At 32.2% G+C, this 19,072-nt stretch overlaps 3 protein-coding genes across 5 annotated transcripts; 1 reads left to right on the forward strand and 2 right to left on the reverse strand.

Moving 5' to 3' along the window:
* Positions 1-10,393: 10,393 nt before the first annotated feature.
* LOC108455179 (amino acid transporter AVT6C-like) lies at positions 10,394-12,507 on the forward strand. 2 transcript variants are annotated; one of them, XM_017753779.2, is made up of 5 exons: positions 10,394-10,887; positions 11,046-11,198; positions 11,372-11,575; positions 11,660-12,125; positions 12,219-12,507. In XM_017753779.2, exons 1-5 carry the CDS (start codon positions 10,521-10,523, stop codon positions 12,334-12,336), a joined length of 1,308 nt encoding a protein of 435 aa, XP_017609268.1. In that variant the 5' UTR covers positions 10,394-10,520; the 3' UTR covers positions 12,337-12,507. The 2 variants fall into 2 exon arrangements, with proteins under 2 accessions (XP_017609268.1, XP_052882437.1); XM_053026477.1 differs by having other exon boundaries at positions 10,395-10,887; positions 11,753-12,125.
* Positions 12,508-13,181: 674 nt separating this feature from the next.
* On the reverse strand, positions 13,182-14,472 carry LOC108455187 (protein LURP-one-related 14-like). Its single transcript, XM_017753784.2, has 3 exons — positions 14,107-14,472; positions 13,622-13,843; positions 13,182-13,491 (listed from the first exon to the last, which is right to left on the reverse strand). Exons 1-3 carry the CDS (start codon positions 14,350-14,352, stop codon positions 13,399-13,401), a joined length of 561 nt encoding a protein of 186 aa, XP_017609273.1. The 5' UTR covers positions 14,353-14,472; the 3' UTR covers positions 13,182-13,398.
* A 1,181-nt stretch (positions 14,473-15,653) lies between these two features.
* Positions 15,654-18,139, reverse strand: LOC108471150 (uncharacterized). Of its 2 annotated transcripts, none has more exons than XM_017772754.2 (6): positions 17,840-18,139; positions 17,684-17,747; positions 17,479-17,586; positions 17,201-17,299; positions 16,268-16,393; positions 15,654-16,022 (listed from the first exon to the last, which is right to left on the reverse strand). In XM_017772754.2, exons 1-6 carry the CDS (start codon positions 17,867-17,869, stop codon positions 15,877-15,879), a joined length of 573 nt encoding a protein of 190 aa, XP_017628243.1. In that variant the 5' UTR covers positions 17,870-18,139; the 3' UTR covers positions 15,654-15,876. The 2 variants fall into 2 exon arrangements, with proteins under 2 accessions (XP_017628243.1, XP_017628233.1); XM_017772744.2 differs by having other exon boundaries at positions 17,479-17,592.
* Positions 18,140-19,072: the final 933 nt, after the last annotated feature.

The raw sequence follows: 19,072 nt of genomic DNA on the forward strand, positions 1-19,072 counted from the left end.
AAAAGGATTGATTTGTTTATTTTTCGAAAGTCGAGTGACTGAATTGAAATCAAAGTGATTATTTTGTCAATTGCATCAAAGTTGAGTGCCTGCTAGTGTAATTTACCCATATAAGTATTATGAAAATTTATTAACTTCAACTTTCTTATTTCCAAATTTGGCTCACAATGAGATTGGATATTAGTTTAGGTATCGAATCAATTAAAAATCGATTAGTTCAATTAGTTAATTAATTTTTTATTTTAAAATAATTCTTTAATCGAATTTGTCAAATTGGCACAAAAACATATAATGAAAGCTTCAAAACTTTAAAATTTGAAAGTAGATTTTTTAAAAATTTTATAAGGATAAAAATAAGATGATTAGTGATTTAGGATCAAGATTTTTATAAAAATTAAAAAATATATGGATCAAATTTACAATTTTACATGGTTAAAATTAATAGCAAAATTTAACCAATCATATTTAAATGTTACCATTTGAGTCAATGTTGAAATTTTAAAATTTAAAAAAAAAACACAGGAACTAAGATTAATCAATTTTAAAGTACATAGATTAAAGGCTTAAGGGGTAAAAAAGCACTTAAACCTTTTTTAGAAAAAATCAATCAAGCCCCTTTACGAAAAATGCACTCAATTAAGCCCTCGAACTTGAAAATTGCATCAATTAAGCTTTTTAACAGATAGAAATCGTTGTTGATCATTAGTTTTGTTAAATGTTGATAATGTGGCAGTTAATAGTTTCCAAACAATCAGAACAAAGCTAGTGCCCAAAGTCATTGGAGCCGTCGTTGTCCAGTCTTCTCCCCTGTCACAAATCACATCAATAACTCGTCTTCATCATCTTTTCTAAAATCTTCAATTACTTTCCTTTGAAATGGAGCTTAAGCATATGAATCTAAATCCAAAGTCAAAATCCAAAAATCGCTCGATCTACATCACTAATAGTCCAATCAACCTCTAAACAAAACGATGGCCTCCTTATCTATATTTCTTACTTCTTACTGTTCGAATTTAAGAGATAATACCCTAAACCCTTAAACCTGTAATAGGCCACAACTTCCTGCTTTCTCTTGTCTTTGTCAATTTTTTTTCTTTTTTTTTCCTTAAGACCCTCTCAAGTTCCTTAACAAGTCCTCAAATGTAAAATGAAATCTTTGTATTTATATAGTTTCAAGTGTTGTCTTTCCTCATTTCTTTGAAACCTTTTATGTTGATTTTGCGTCACTTGCAATTTTTAAGATTAGAAATGGTATTATGAGATTTATAAACTTTTAAAATCAATATTTTATAACACTCTTAAAATTGTTATGTTATAAAAAGTAGTATTAAATGCGAATCATGCATAATGGATTCCTCGGTAAAATAAGAAATATAAATGATAAAAGAGAAAGTTGATGGATGTCAAGTTGAATTAAGAAATATGTCCTGATATATTAATTTAAGGTAAAGACTAAATTGTAAAGAAGTGAAAAGTTTTGGGGTAAAATATAATTATTTAAAATTTAATGGGTTAAAATATAAATATAGGAAAAGTTGAAGGACAAAAGTGAAAATAACTCCAAAGTTCTTGTGACACAAAATTGGTAAGTAGGAACCGGATTAAATAAGTAGAGAAAGATGACGGACTAAATCATAATTTTACTAGAAGTGAATAGTGATTTAAGCTTACATGCAATGATGTCCCTCATCACAAATATGAGGGACTAAATCATAATTTCCCACATGTTATTAGGGTTATTTACCGTTTCGGGTGCTGATCTTGGATGTCCTACCGATGGCTGATGTCTTACATTTGTTACGGATTCTCTGCAGCTCGTGTGAGCAGTATCGTGTAGCCTACATCCCAACCCACAACTCGTGTGAGTAGGCCCATTTTACAACTTGTGTGAGCATCGTTTTCGTGTATCCGATGTTATTTCATTTAGTTCATCGGGTGAAAAATGAATAAATGAAATGATTATATGAATCGGTTATATGGAAGTAGATATATGAAATGGTTATATGAATCAGTTATATGAAAATAGATATATGAAATGAAACATTGGATATAGATATTTGAAATAAAATGTGAGTTGTTAAATGAATAGGTAATGGTTGATTTGAGTTTTAAATGTGTTTACTTGTAATGTTTATGACATGATAAAATTATATGTTTCGTATACGTGAACTCACTAACCTTGTGAGATTTGTGGTATGTATAGGAAATAAATGAACTCATGACCTTGTTTATGAAATTAATTATGAAATGTTTTAGTTATAACATATATGGTAAGTTAAAGTTTAAGTTTAATACGAACTTACTAAGCTTTACATAAGCTTACCCTATTTGTTTTTTTTTTCTTTTTTGTAGATTGTCGGACTCTTGCTATCGATTGGAACTTTGTTGGAGATCACACTATTCGACAACTCTTTTGGTAGCTAATTGTTTATTTTGGCTCAGTTATAAGTGACATGTAGATAGGGTTTGGTAATGTATAGTTATAAGCATTTTGGTTATGTTTTGTATGTCATTTGAGGTATGAAGTATGTATTTTAATGTAAACTTAAATGGTTATTTTTAGTTGGTTGTGATGTGTGATGATATAGTCATGTTTAGCTACCTAAATGCAATTTTGGATGGCTGATTGGTATACATGATTTAGGTAACTTAATGAACTTTGGTTGGAATTATGCTAGTATTGGAAATTAGGATGCAAAGTGATTATTTTAATATTAACCTTATGGTATGGAAGGCATTGAATGCTTATGGTTAAATTTTGAATTGCAGTGCCATTGGTGGCATATTGGTTAAGCACTTAGGTGATATATGATGTGTTTTGGCAAGTTTTGTTGCATTTTATGCATGTTTAATGGTTGGTAATGGTATGACTTGTGGACTTAGTGAATTGAGTTGAAATTGTTTGTTTTAGAAGACACTTTTGGGCATACATGGCCTGTGAGACGATCTGGCACATGATCGTGTGTCACACACGATTGTTTGGCATGACCATGTGTCACACACGGTTGTTTGGCACGACCATGTAGCTTATTTGATTTTTGGTATAGATTTATCCACACGGTTTCAGAGAGTTACATGGCCTAGTGACAAGGCCGTGTGACCCTAAGTTACCCGAACTCAGGTTGTTACACAATGTGACCACACGACCATGTTTTGAGCCACTAGGTCTGGGCTTTGTCACACGGTCTGGCCATACGGCCGTGTGATCCTTGTTTTCAGTTTTACCATATTTTTCTGTTATGTTTCAAATTAGTCCATACTTGTTTCTAAACTAATTTTAGGGTTCCATAGGCTCAATTTAAGTCTTGTTTTCAAATGTATACGATGAATGATGATTGTTTATTAATTTATGATGTTTAAATTAATCTTTGAATTGTGTACTGTATTATCGGTCTTGTTAACTATCGTAATATCCCGTAACATTAATCTGACAACGGAGACGGGTTAGGGATGTTAAAGTAATAATTAAATATTATTGGTGTAGAAATTTTTTATTATCATTTTACTATTATTCTATTTTAAGATATTTTTATATTAATTGATGATCAAGTAAAAAATGGAAAGAAAAGAATTTTCTTCATCTTTCTTTCAAGTTCATGCCACCACTCTCCATGGAGAAAATTAGTTTTGTTTTCTTTGCAATTTGGTCCTTTCCTTGAAATTAAGAGAGAAATCTTTAAAGTTCCATTAAAATTTTTAGTAAAATCAAGCCTCCAAAAATCTAATAAAATTAGATTTCAAGAAGGAAGATTGTATGTTCATGTTGGAGGAGAGAGAAAATCAAGTTAAGGCTTGAAATCAAGGGAACAATGTATGAATTTCAAGGTTTCATCATATTTTTTAGTTTAATTTGTTTAAAAAAGTAAGTGATGTTAAAGTAGAGATATGTTAAATAGAATATGTTAAAAGAAGGCTTAATTGAAGTGAAAGATGGTAATGGAATAGATATAAAATGATGTTGAAATGAGATTAGAGTAAATATTGTATGTTCATGATGTTAAGGACTAAATTGTGAACTTTGTGAAATTTATGATTGAAATAATAAAAGTGAAGATCATATAAATTAGACATGTGAAATAATATATTATGATGAATTAATGGATTAAAGTGCTATGTGATAGTGAATATTGAATTTTAAGGTAAAAAGTACTAAATTGAAAAGTACGTAAAAGTTTTATGTGTTATTATAAGATAAGTGAAAATGATGCAGAAAACACAAAATATAAGGTATATTGTGAATTAAGAATTTACTAAATGAAGTTCCGTGATTTTTGTAAATGAAATTACAATTGTTCTTTACATGAGGACTAAATTGAAGAAGTATAAAATGAAGTTAAATTGTGAAAATGTAAAATAAATACTATAATGAATAAAGATTGTGGTTAGTCATAGAATGGAAGTGTAAAAAAAAGTTCTTGGAATTTAAGGTCCAAAATTATATAGTTATGTAATAGTAAATAGTAAACTAAAATGAAAGAAATGTGAAAAGGCTGAAACTGCTAAAAATCTATGTTACAATGCTGAAAATGTATTTGTTAAACTACTAAGAAGGAAGATGGCAATGATGGATTAACACAATTAAATTGCTGCAGATGGTGATGATCGCATAATTTTGTTTCTTAATTCCATGTAATCAATTTTATAATTTTTAATTAATGAAACTTAATAAAAAATTTTATTTTTATTTTTATTTTTATCTTTATTTTTTTAATTTTCACAATTTCCACGTCAACAACTTTTTTCGCATTATCTACCACTTAGAAGAAAATAAATTATTTGAAAAATTGTTGTTAATTGGCACATCATCAACACTTAATGAAACTAATGGTCAGTAATGAATTTTGTCGGTTAAAGGGTTTAAAATTGATGTAATTTTTAAGTTTGAAGACTTAATTGGATTTTTTTTAAGAAGAACTTAATTGATATTTTTAGAAAAATTTAAAGACCTTTTTACCTATAATTTACATATAATTCATATTTTATAATTAATCAATTTAAAATGTATAAATTAATTTAATTTAATTAAAATATAATGAATAAATTCATGATTCATATAACAAAATTTAACTTACATATGGAAAACTACTCTCTTTCTAACTTTTTTGCTAAATAGTTTTCATCATCTCTTCTTTTATTTCATTCTTGTTCTTTTTAATTGCTTTTGTGATGCTTTTCTTAGCCTACGAGATTTGCTAGGCTTGCTTATCCCGCGAAAGCATATTCATAATAAAAGTTTGTTTTGCCGTTTTTTTTTTCAAAGTTTAATGCATAATTTGGTATTTGAGATTGATATTTTTTTAATGTGGTATATGTTTATTTTTTTATCTGATTTGATGTTTGTATATGACAAAAGATATATATTTTAACATTTAAAGATAATAATGTTAATTTTTAGTATATAATTTAAGTTTTAGAGTTGATTCGATAAAGAAAATCATAATTAGCAATTAAATTTTACCAGATCAACCCTAAAATCCAAATTGAATCACATCTATTGAACTATATTTGATAAATTAAACAAATTCACAATTAACACTAAATTTATTCTATCAACAAAATTATGAAAAATTCAAACTTAATAATATTAGCAATTTAACTGTCATTAAATCAACCTTAAAATTGAATTAAACATTAAAAATTAATATCATTATATTTGGATACCAAAATATATGATTTTGTTGAATACAAATATTAAATTAAATAAATAAAATAACACAGTTACCATATTGGTGCATGTTTATTTTGTTTCCATTTATAAAATTAATAAAGAAAAGTAACGTGACTTTGTTTAGTTTAACTTAGGAAAGTAAAGAAAATAATTGATTATAATATTTTTCAATTACATCCTTCTTATAAAATAGCATAAATAAAAATGGAATTTTGCATATTAAAAGTTATTTTCTTTCCTCAGCTTTTCCTCAAATTGGGATGAAAAAAGATTGAGTAATTTAAGGACTTCCATTACTTTTCCTTATTAAAAAAAAAAAAAAAACACATCCAAAAAAGAAAAGTGTTACTTTCCTTTAACTTGTTTTAGTGCAATCCAAGCATAGAATAAAAGTCATGTGAATAGTTGTTGTTTTAGTATTTTTCTTAATTCTTACTTTCCGGAAAGATGTGAAAGAGGTTGGGTCATTTGGGGATTGGTTTCAAGCATTAAAATCTTTTCGGTACGATTGACTAGAGTTTGTAGTTAAGGTAGTCTAATGAGAGTAGGGGTAGTAGGTAGTTATCATCAATTAATCAAGGTTGTCCGTCTTAAGTAGTTTTTGACACTACCAATATAGCGTTCATTGCAATCTATAGTTTAATTAGAAGTGTTTTGTTCTCATATAATCATTTACTTCTGATGCAAGACGAATGGAAGCAAAAGAAGGATGGTTCTAAGTGTGGTTTCTAACTTAATTTCGTTTTAAGAGTGTGTTTTCCTTAGCTTTTGTTCCTTAGTGGGTGTGCTCTGATTTGACTCTTAATGAAGTTACTATTTTTATAAAAAAGAAAGTCTTTAAAATTTATATAGTTTTTCAAAACAAGAAATGTCGTTGCTGTGGGTGGAGATTTGTTCTCCCCATAATGTTGCTTTTGGTGGCTTCAGTATTCATGGGATAGTGTTGGGCTTTTGGGGTTTGTCTCAGAGTTCTCTTTAAGTTTGCAGTGCACGTCCAGGGGGTGAGATTGGATTCTTTCATATCGAAGTGGCTTTGCTTGGGGTCAAGGTATCATGAGCTTTTTGGCGATGGAACTTCGTTCAAGTGGACACCGCTTTTGCTCCTTTGTTTCATGACATTTTAATCCTTTGTTTTGCAAACCTCAATTACTTCCAGCTCTCTCTCTCTCTCTCTCTCTCTCTTTTCTAAATGGAAATTTGAAATTAAATTCGGTAAAGAATTGATTCACTTATTAAAGCATGGTAGGTGTCAAAATTGACTCCTCAACGATGAAACATTTGTTCCTTATAAAATATGGTTACAATATGCTATTAGTACCTGTATTTTTATAGAGTTTTAGTTTCTATATTTTAAAAATTAAAATTTAATCTCTTATTTATTTAATTTAAAAATCTTACTAATTACTTTCTGTCAAAATTTTTGTCAACTTAACATATTTATTTATTTTATAAATTATGTCACATAATATGAATATAACTTAATCCACATGACAAATTGATAAATTTTGAAGGAAATACAATGTTAATAATTAAATTTGAAAATTTTAAATCAGAAAAACAAAAGAAGTTTTTAAGTATAGTAAATGATTTGGAGCTGAAGAATTAAGGCTGAGTTAGTGAACATGGGGAAACACTAGCTGACATTCAAATCAACAAGGGATATAGTGTAATAGAGAAGGTAGCAACCGACAAGAGCAAGAGAGTTGTAGTTTTTGAGTAATTTATACCTTGCTTTTTGCTGCTCTATATATGGCCATTGTTTGCCTGTACATTCATGTTTGCGTTATAAATGTTTGAATCAACATGAGTACCATGGTCGGATGAGAAAATAAATCAATTCTATGTTTATGTTTGCCTGATATTAATCAAAAGTGATTAAGGGCATCCTCATGCTTAAATTGATATTATTGTTTAACTCAATTAATAGTAAAAAACACATTAATAATCTGGTCTTTCAACCATGTATACTAATTGAAAAAGAAAACAAAGGTTAATGGGTTTTATCAGTGTTTCATCATCAAACCAGAATTTATATGTTAGATGTTGGTTTAATCAGCAGCATATGAAGTAGTGCAAATTCAAGGGCAAGTATAAAGGTCAAATAAGCTTATTCAGTGCATGCGTTAATAATGTCACTTTGGAACACACAAACGAAAATATCAACATCTTTGATCAGATTAGCAGATCTTAGTACATCCCAATGCTTTAGTTTTTGTGTATACTCTTGTTGCGAAGTGGCCATTCATACAATGACGAACTCTTCCTGCAAGGCTGCAAGTTGAAACAAGTCTACGAGCTCAACTAAAAATGCGAGCTCAACTCAAGTTGCTTGCTAAGCAAGATGCGAGCTGTTATCAGTTGTTGGCGAACCCCCAATGTATTACAAGAAGGGTTGGCATATTCTGCTAATGATATTTTATAATTAATCTGTTTGCTGATATTACTTGCTAAAGAAAGCAGTGTTAGTATTGATTTGACTTTTAGGTACTAATTTTTACTTACTCAATTTATGTATAAGTTTCATCTTTGTATTTTCAAGGTGTTTTAGTGGAATTTGTTAAATTATCTGTAATCACTACACTCATATATATATATATATATATATATATATATATATATATATATATATTGTAATTCATGTGATATGAAGATGAAGATGAGAGAATTTGATAGCAGTAAAAATTCTGCTAACTATTTTTCCTTGTTTTCTCTATATTTGTTCTCTCAACTTCTCTAAACTCCAACAGTTCTATACAATTATTAACCAATGCTTGTTTGCCAAGTCTCAACTTGGGTCGTATATATGGAGGATCAGTTCTTTCTCAAGTCGCTCTCTTAAAGTACCTTGAGTCATATGCAAAACTCTAGTGCGATGGATTAATATCAAGGTTCTTAAACACAGGTGGGGTGTTAAAGTTCCTTCTAAACTTCTCATAATAAGCCAGTAGAGAATGAAGCTCAAGGACAGAACTCACTCTACAGAATTACCCCATAAAGATCCATCTTCAGCCTGAATGTCCACCTCATTGAAAACCTGAAAATATTTTTTTGTACAAAAATAAAAACTGCTAAATAAACGCACAACTTTTGGGTACCTATGGAAATGGTAGTATTAACTAATTACCAGCGGTAGTTGAAGAATGGCCTAATTGTAAAGTGGATAGCTGCACACTTCTGGAATACATCTCTTAACCCAGTTTATATCAATGTCCTGCACTGTTTGAAGCTGATCAATCTATCCAAGTAATTGGAGGTTTATAAAATAGTTCCAATAATTTTTTTCTAGAAATACACACGGATTATTCAAAAAAAAAAAAGTTTGAAATCCTAAGGCTGTGTTGTTATGCCATTTGTTAATGACAGATAGATTAACAATCTTGGATAGATAATGATGAAAAAACGAGAACAATTAATGGGTAAAAGGTGAATTTTGTGGCCGAGGGGGTTTTAATGGTGGGATTTTATTATGAGTTACAACAACGATGAACGAAATAAGGAATATTATATTTTCGGAGATCATGTGAACTGCAACGTAGCATTGTAAGTTACGTAGTTGTGATTAGTATATTCTTGACATCCAATAGACAAACCTCTTAACATAGAGCCAATAGCTATGATTGGATGATTGGTTAGTGAGAAAGAAACCCTATTGGATGGCTTTAGTGAACAAGAAATGACGTCAGTCAACAAAGATAAACTATTGAAGGTAGATGAAGTTCCAAGCTATAGAACTGAAATTCATGTGGTTAGTCAAAAAGCTCCGACACCAAATAGAAATAATTGAAAGCCTATGAAATGCGTCCAATAATTTCTTATAATTACATGAAAAATTCAAAATATTTTAAAAAAAATATAGGATAAGAATAATAACAATTTATTTGATTTTTTTCAAATCTTTTTAAACTAGGCTATTACAATGAACCAGATCGTATACTTTAGATATAGGTTTAATTAGCAGCATATGAACTGCTGCAAATTCAAGGGCAATGTAAAGATGCAAGAAGCTGATTTATGTTATCAGTACTTGGGCAGCGCATGTCTTGAGCTCTTCCCGATTAAGTACGGACTTTTTAACATATAAACGAAAATATCAACATCTTTCACCATATTCTGTTGCTTGCAGATCTTTGTACAGCCCCATAAGTACAGGAAAAACAAATATATATCTTTTTGGCCAGAACCCAGGTCCTTATCTAATTCCATATCTTTACACTTCACCATACCAAATTTAAAATTGTAGCTTTAGAACAAAGAGGGCCTTGAATTATTGTTATTTAAGAGAGAAACAGAGATAGTGACTGAATCATGTTAATAATAGCCATGGCTCCAGTTAATTAGATATTGGTTACTTTCTGAACTAAAAAACTTGTTTTTTAAGTTTGATCAGCTGCTAAATGATCTGTTATTTCCTTTCTCTTATAAAAGTCTCACGTTTTTCTACTGAAAGGCCGATAATGATTTTTTAACCTCCTTGCACTTCACTAGTTTTTGTCCCATGTGATTGAAACAACTATTTCTCCACCTTTTTATGAAGAAAATTCAATTTCGTACAGCTTCAAATCACCGTTCGCCACATATTCATGGAACAAGACAAACACATCATTACCCCACATCCAACCTGTTCTCTACTCATAAATTATTGATACTAATCTTCATTGAAAATGGCATTCCATCTTACCCCCTTCATTACATTATCCTATATTAAATCATTTCCTTTTTTCTGATGTCAGTTTTGTCATTTCACTACCCTTACTCCTATCTACCCTTGTCTCCATTAATGTGCAATAATACAGAACAAGACAACCGATAATCCTAACCAGAAGAAGAAAAAAAAAAAAAGCTTCATAACCGGATGTCTTCTTCGGCCATCACCAGTGCAAATGCACCGCTCCTCGGGGAAAACAAGCCACCGGCAAAGCATACATCTGTCTCCAGCGCTGTGTTCAATGTGTCAACTAGCATTATTGGTGCTGGAATTATGTCAATACCAGCAGCTCTCAAGGTGCTAGGAGTAATCCCAGCATTTATGTTGATAGTGATTATAGCTTGGCTAGCAGACATCTCGGTTGAGTTTCTGATGAGGTATACACATGCTGGGAAGTCAACCACTTATGCCGGTGTGATGAAGGAGTCGTTTGGGCGGATTGGATCTATCCTGGTGCAGTTATGTGTCATTACAAATAATCTTGGTTGCTTGATCATTTATTTGATTATTATTGGTAAGTTCTTTTGCAGCTAGTAAGTTGTACAGGTTGTGGATAAGTTTCATAATCTATTTGAATAGTTCAACTTAGCTGTGTAGATTATAGATAAGAGTCTGAAGCTATTTGAGTGATTATTTATAAAATGTTCTGATGTTTAGTATTGTGCTTTTTAGGGGATGTTCTTTCAGGAAATCAACCTGAAGGATCAGTGCACTTAGGCGTTTTACAAGAATGGTTTGGCATTCACTGGTGGAATTCCCGTGCCTTTTCAATCCTTTTCATTGTTGCTTTCATTATGCTTCCATTGGTTTCATTTAGGCGTGTAGGTAAGTTTTTCTCCAAAAGATATGTCCTGTAAGTTTTTCTCCAAAAGATATGTCCTGTTTCTTTATGAAGATGATTTCTTATCTTATATACAGAACTGAGTAATTATTGTTTATGTTATGATATTGAGTTTGTCGTCGAGAATTTTATCTGTTAACTTGGACTGAATTTGCAGATGCATTAAGGTTCAGTTCTGCATTAGCAGTTTTTCTAGCTGTGCTGTTTGTTGCCATCAGTTCAGTGACGGCAATAGCTGCACTTGTCGAAGGGAAAACCGAAACCCCGAGACTGCTGCCTTACTTGGACAGCAATGCCTCTTTTTTTGATCTCTTCACTGCTGTCCCGGTTATTGTAACAGCTTTCACATTTCATTTCAATGGTAAGGGCGTTCTGGCATTCATATGAGTGCTTGTTTTCATGCTAGTTCTAGCATTCATATGCCTCATTTTATGAATGAATGCAGTTCATCCAATTGGTTTAGAGATAGACAAACCTTCTGATATGATGAAAGCAGTCCGAATTTCACTGATACTCTGCGGTACCATCTACTTTACAGTTGGGATCTCCGGATACCTTCTTTTTGGTGAATCGATCATGCCTGATATACTTGTTAATTTCGACCAAAATTCTGGTTCAGCACTTGGTTCTTTACTCAATGATGTAGTTCGGTTGAGCTATGTCCTTCACCTAGTGCTGGTGTTTCCCCTCTTAAACTTCTCATTAAGGGCCAATATTGATGAATTCCTTTTCCCAAGTAGGCCTATCCTCGCAAAAGATAACACCAGATTCATGTCCCTCACTCTTATTCTGCTAGCCATTTGTTATTTGGCAGCCATAGCCATCCCTAACATATGGTATTTCTTTGTATTTATGGGATCAACCTCTGCAGTCAGCCTTGCTTTTGTCTTCCCCGGTGCTATTGCTCTTAGGTATCATCTCTATCTATTAAGCTGGATTCATATTGTCTGTAGCCTTAAAGACATTCTTGCTAAGTCTCTTCCTTTTTCCCTTTACAATTGCAGGGATGTTCATGGAATATCGACATCAAGAGATCGGATTGTGTCTGCAGTAATGATAATTTTGGCTGCTGTTACAAGTGTAATAGCCATTTCCTCTAACATATACAGCTTTTTCACCTGAAACAGATTATCACTTGATTCCTCCTCACCTTCCGCAGAGATGCTTGTATTCTAGTGTAAAAATCAAGTCCCCTTAATTAGCAAATTTTTTTTCTCCCGTATATTGTAAGCAGTAAACACATCATATGTTGATAAAAATAAATTCAGATAGATACATGTATTTTTCTGAAAACAGACTTCCAAGAATGGATGCTTTTACAAGTCTTTTAGATCTTTTTTGCTAAGTATGCTGTCCTCGAACATCCAATGAAGAATCCTTGCAAACAATACCATAAGATTTCATGGATCATTCCAAGTTAACTTGCTGATTGTATACCTGAAATCCCAACCGGTATGCCAGAGAAGATCTCATCCATGTTTATCTTCTATGCTTGACACAAATGAAAAATAGGATATGTCTATTTGGTCCCTTGGCCTTCTAAAATGACTTTCTGAAGCCTTTTTTTGTTCATCATTCTTTTCTGATTGATCTGCCAAGCACCAATTTTGGAAGCCAAAAAGCTTTTATTAACTATAAGTTGACAATGTATGTGCTATCTGTAATTTTCTGAGAGCCATTGGTGTCAACTTGCACTTTATTACTTGTTTCATCCTTTATTATTTGATTTTAAGGCCTTATTTTATAGAAAGATGATTGCCTTAACATTTTTAACCTTAACATTTTTAAACATTACATTGTTTATTCATTTAAGCTCACACTTAGATTATGTAGGCCACATGCTCCTGAATACTAGTAACTGTTCCTGTTTGTTTGTACCAAGTTTTGCTGTAGCATAAGATGGATTTATTCATTCAACAAAGATATATATAATATTTGACAAGTTCGCTAAATCTGACATCAATATATACATGTAGAATATATCGAAGCTTTTATTTGGTTCATATAACCAAGCTTACAAGGTTGTATTCAGTAGGTTTAGTGTTCGGATCCCAGCATCCGGAAACTCTTCCCCTATCACTCGGCTAAGCCTCTTTTGTACCCCAAAGAAAAAACAATGGAAAACTCGAAAATTTTTTACAAGAAAGACGAAAGCAGAAACTATATGAAACATGCAACAACAGGTCATTCACATTCAACAAGGATGATTATCAGTGCTGCAATGAATGCATAATCCACTCCTGAATGAACACTAACCCTGAAACTCTCTTTTTTACCCTGACAGGTTGCCAAAAAAGAAAACCTGTATAAGTATATTATTGCCAACATTGAATTTTCAATTCAGCTTTTGAGTTTCTGATTTAATTCATAAAACAGGACCAAAAAGAAAAAAGAAAAGGCATCTTACCTCTGCAAGAATAGTATCCCCTTTATAAACTCTTATATATTGAGATGGATAATTGGAACCTACAACCGTGAAGTTGCTGATGTCCTTATCTATGTTGCCTTCTAAAAACACTTCAAGCCTTGTTTTCTTTGGTTGAAAGCGTGATCGGTGCACTGAAAAAAGAAGTTGACTTTTCTCTGAACTTTCACCTCTATGAACCATCCATTTTTTACCAGTGATTGCCTTGTGAACATATCAGCAGGAGAAAAAAAAGTGTAAGAAAGAAGATGATATACCAAAGTAGTTTTCAATAATTTAGAACCAAAAAGACACATTATATACACATGATATGGATTAGAAATCCTCGTAGTTCAGCTCATTTTCAAGCTATGCCATCCGGAGTCTTCATTATTCCTGAAGTCTTCGTGTTTAAACTTATATGTCCGCATATATTCGAACATGAGTATAACCATGTCAGTATAATAGAGGGAAGTGAGAAGCTATACCTTTTCGCGGATTGTGAGGATAGGGAAGCCAGCAGAGTTGCGCAGGACTCGTTTTCTGAAAAGGGTCGTGTAGGAGCCATCGGCAAGGAGGTAAAGATTTCCTTTGCCATCTGACACTTGATAATGTATATTGGAAAGGCCATATTGCTTTCTGTTGACAATTAAATCCAAAGGGTAAGGCAAACAGAACCCATCCCCAGCAAAACTAATCATAGGAACCCCATATACCATTTGTGGAACTGCCATTAATATCTCTAGGAAAACAGACCTAAAAGATTGGTTTTCTCTACAATGTCAAAGATATATAATTCTGAGTTATATAGATAACAGTGATCAGTTTTGCAGGCTAATTTAGAGTTTAAAAATAAAACTTGGGGCCTTGCAACATTTCTTGGAAAAAGAGCTCATTGTCAACATTGCAACGTCAGACAACTTATAAACTATTTGCTGAATCAACTTCAGTTGGAATAATTTTAGTAAATTTATTTATGTTTTTGAAGTCATGCATATATACACTAATGAAATTCTTTATCTTATATTTAATATAATTATTGTTAAGTTTAGAAGTCTACCAGAATAATCTATTCCTGGTAAACCATGACAGCTAATAATGAAGTCTTTAAAACAAGCTGATATTCTTTTGAGATCATTTCGTTTGACTAACAAGAATGTCTTGAAATATGAGAGAATGAAACAGATACATGTATCCGACCTAAAACCGTATGCCTTAAGAGGCTGCAAACCAGCAATAAACTAAACCGGATTCAAATAAAACCCTTGGAAACATCATCTTAATGACTTCTATGCAAAATTGAGATTAGTTGGCTAGGTACATCATTTTCTTAGTTGATTGATGTTGGTAGAATATTTATGCGAGGCATCAAGGATAGGTGGAAAGATACAATGAAGTTTTACACTGACTTTTATCCAACAAATTCAAATTAGATAGAGGTTAGCATTTCTGCAGTAAGGTTCACGGCTTCTACTAGATCCTTTCCTTTGTTTGACTAAGTAGTAATAATATCTAGAGTTTACTGCAATAGTAAAAATAGATTATACTCGGACATAGAACTCAGACCCAAAAAAATGATATTATTGTAAGAGAGCCACAAACCCTGAATACATTAATTTTCGTAAACCGTAATTCAAACATGAAAAAAATTACATTGTTGGTAGACAACCATGAACCCTAAAAACATTAATTTTCATATATTGTAATTCAGACATGAAAGAGATGATATTATTGTGAGAACCACAAACCCTGAAAACATTAGTTTTCGTGGACTTTAAAATGAATATAATTATTGTGAAAACAATCACAAACCCTGAAAACATTAGTTTCCATGGACTTTAAAATGAATATAGAGGAATGGCATCGTTCGAAGAGACAACCATAAACTCTCAAAACATTAGTCTTCATTAACCATAAAATGGAATTGATTGTAAAACAAACAAATGACCGGCTAATAATAATAAATGGAGTTTGACAAAAGATAATACTATATTTTTTAGTAAAGAGGACAGGTAACCAGGGCAAAAACAAAACATTTCTTAGGTAAACAAAAGTTTTCCTTGTTTCCTTGGGATAATGCAATCCAGTCGACGGGCACATTAACCAAAAATATGAAGTGTGAATTTTGAATTCTATAATCAGCAAAATGATACAGTCAAGTTTTCAATTGTTCTTATAAAAATAGAGTTTCCCTTCAATGCTAAGGCTTCTTTTGCCTAACTGCTCTTCAATTCCAAATTCAAAGAGTTAAAAACTTCTCAAGAGGAAATATCATATCTCAAATCTTGAAATCTCTTCAGTAAGTTTGATTTGTATGCACCAATTTCGGCATCTTCGAAGGTGTCTGGAGTAGACTTTATAACTGAGATTGCCCCAGCATTGTGTAAAGCTTTGACTGCTTCATCTGCAATAGTGGAAACTAAGTCAGAATCATCCCTGTTAGCATTTTAAGACAAAAAAGCGAAGGAGGTAAAAAGTGCGCTGGAATGCATGTGTCGCCAAACTCAAAGCCTTTCATCTAATATCGAAAATAATGTTAGCCCATCAAGAAGTTGAATGCTACTGCAAACAGGCAGGCAGGAACTCACGGATCAAAACTCTTACTAAAGCCAGGCTAAACTTGTGAGCCAAACTAGTATATGCTTTTACCTGACTTCGACAGTGTACTGAGAGCTTTCAGAGCCTCTTTCTGAGTTCGTTCATCTCTAGCAGATCCCAACATATTTAAGAGCTCTTGAGCTCCACCAATCTCAACTATTTTCATCCTTCTTTGATCTATCATAACAAAAGGAAGCAGAGGGTTAATTGTATAAATGATGTCATAAACTAACTTTAGTCAACAATAACACCCTTTCTGCAGGGTCATGCATCATTAATATTAGCTACTCTACTTTAAAATTGATGGCAAAAATTATAGAGTTCACTTTAAAACTACTCTAGTTTTGAAGGTAAGCTCCACTTCCATAATAAGTACAAGGTAGAAGTAAAAGGGGAACCACAAACTCCCATTTGCAACTACTTATTTCAATCTTAAAATCACAGACCTAAATTGCTGAAATTTTAGGAGGAAGGTTTTAAACTTTCACAGACGGTTGCAAGTTTATCAGCTAAAGCCATATCGAGGCACCGCCACAAGAACATATAAAACATATAAAATTCCACCCAAACCCCATCAATGCAACCAAAAAGCTACATGTAACAGAAGAAGGTAAGACTTGAGGAGGAAAATATCACAGGAACATCCAAACAGAAGGCCATGAGAAGTTTATAACTCAGGTTAGCTGATCATGAATGGAACCTTTGTGCTCCCAAACAGCTAGAATTTCCTCTCAATATTACCCTAAATAGTTTTTCTCAGACACCAGCACCGTTTAACAAACATGTATATTATATGAGAAAAGAAATGGGATCAGATGGCCTGTTACAATATAAGAGGCATGTATACGTTTCATCAGTATCTGCTTTATTGTTTAGACTAATGCAGGAAAATTTTAAGAGCAGAACTCACATCATAATTCAAAAACAATATAATATAGATACACCAAACTTGTCATAAAACTAAAATTAGGGCAAAGAACATACCGTCAATTGCAAAACGGGCTAATCTAGAAGCTCCCATTCTCTTAAACAAGGGATCCTTAACATGCAAAAGTGACACAGATTGATGCATCAAATTATCTCCTGTAAATAGCAAACCTATAATCAATTTCCCTTTTTTCAATCAAATAATAAGATTAGTGCATAAAACATATTGCATATCCAAAGTTACCGACAAAAGTTTAATACCAGAATAGAGACAAGATGTAAACTAATTTCTAACAAAAGATTTGTTTCAAAAAAGAAAAAAGAAAAAAGAATACCCATGTAAGGAAAGAACTGATAAGCAACGAAAGTAGCAGTGCCAGCAAAGAAGAGTTTCAACAACCATCCTATTTTCCTCTCAGCTTCCTGTTCACGAGAGGCTTCATCTGCAGCTAAAAGGCATAAAGGAATTTAATTGGGTAAGCAATGAATTAGGAACCCTTCTTTTCTAGAAAAACAAATACATGAGAAAAAAAGGGCAACCTTTTCCATTAAATGATGAGAAATATCGAGACTGCACATTCCAAGGCCTTCTTTTGAACAACAACTACAGAGAAAAAAGGGGTTGGGAGGGGGATAAAATGAGAATTGGATGTCAAAATAGGAAAAAAGGAAAATGAAAGAAATTGAGTAGTTTACACTGTTAAAGTGAGCGGCCAAGGCGCGCATCGTTGAGAATGGAAACAGAGTGCTGGGATGGTGGGTGTTGGAGAGCAATGATCAGGTATTCCACGGTTTCATAGTACGACAGTGGGAAGCTGTAACTCAAAGATCAAAAGGCAGTGTTTTTCTTTTCTGTTTACTACCTAAATTTCAGATTCGTATTTCCTAGTGGGGATAAAGAATAGCGGAGGCCTAATGTTCATCCCTCCAGTTGCATTGCACAGGTTGCTGACCTAATTTCTTTCTCCAATCCAACTTTAATTTGCCATATCCAACTTAGACATCAATTTTATTATTAAAAATTTTTAAAATACTAAATTATGACATACAGGTAAATATATGCTTATGGGTCGAGCCGAGTTAGGTTAAGGCTGAGTCCATATAATGTATTTAGATTAAATTTTCAAGTCTAGGTTCGACTCGAAAATGAGCTTACTTTTTTGCCTAAGTCCCCAATTTAAGAAAGGTAAACTCGAGCTCGATCCTGCCAGCCCATTTTTTATTTTTATTTAAGTTTTCGGTAATAAGTTTAACTGTTATTGTGTTATTGCTTTAATATAAATATATATAATTATTATTTAACATATATAATAATATAATATTTTTTATAACATAATATATTTGAGTCGGGTCAAGCTCAAGCTAAAAAATCTTGCCCAAGGTCTAACCTGTATAGAAAAATGGGCATTAACTTTTACTCAAGCCTATTTTTTGGGTGAGCCTTCGGGTCTGGGCCAGTGACCTAGCCCTGAGCAAATCTACATAAAGAAATAAAAAAATGTAACAAATATATTTATAAATAATTAATGGTAAGAGCAAAAGTAAAACAATAACAACTAAAATTAGTTAGGGTGCCCAATCTTTAGCAAGTTGATTGATAGCCTCTTATCTTGCCAATTTGCGCATTGTATAGATGAGTTGGTGTCATCATTACTCAAATAAAAAGTGTAGTATTGTGCCTAGCATCATGATATTAGCTTGGATAGGTGCAAGTTTCCAACGCACCTTAACAGACCCTCAAATATTACCTGCCCTTGTTGGTTATGTTGTATAAAGCGAACATGCTTTATTCGTAAGGAATATAGTTTCGTAGGATTGAGCAAGCTAGGAGGAATTAGTTGTGGGTTGTGGATAGACGTTTATAATGTGTGATCGTTAAAATGGGGAGGTTGATGTAGCCTTCCAATGCTGATGTTGCGCTATTCAACT

The sequence above is a fragment of the Gossypium arboreum genome, chromosome 4 (assembly GCF_025698485.1).
Source record: "Gossypium arboreum isolate Shixiya-1 chromosome 4, ASM2569848v2, whole genome shotgun sequence".
Taxonomy (NCBI): Eukaryota; Viridiplantae; Streptophyta; class Magnoliopsida; order Malvales; family Malvaceae; genus Gossypium; species Gossypium arboreum.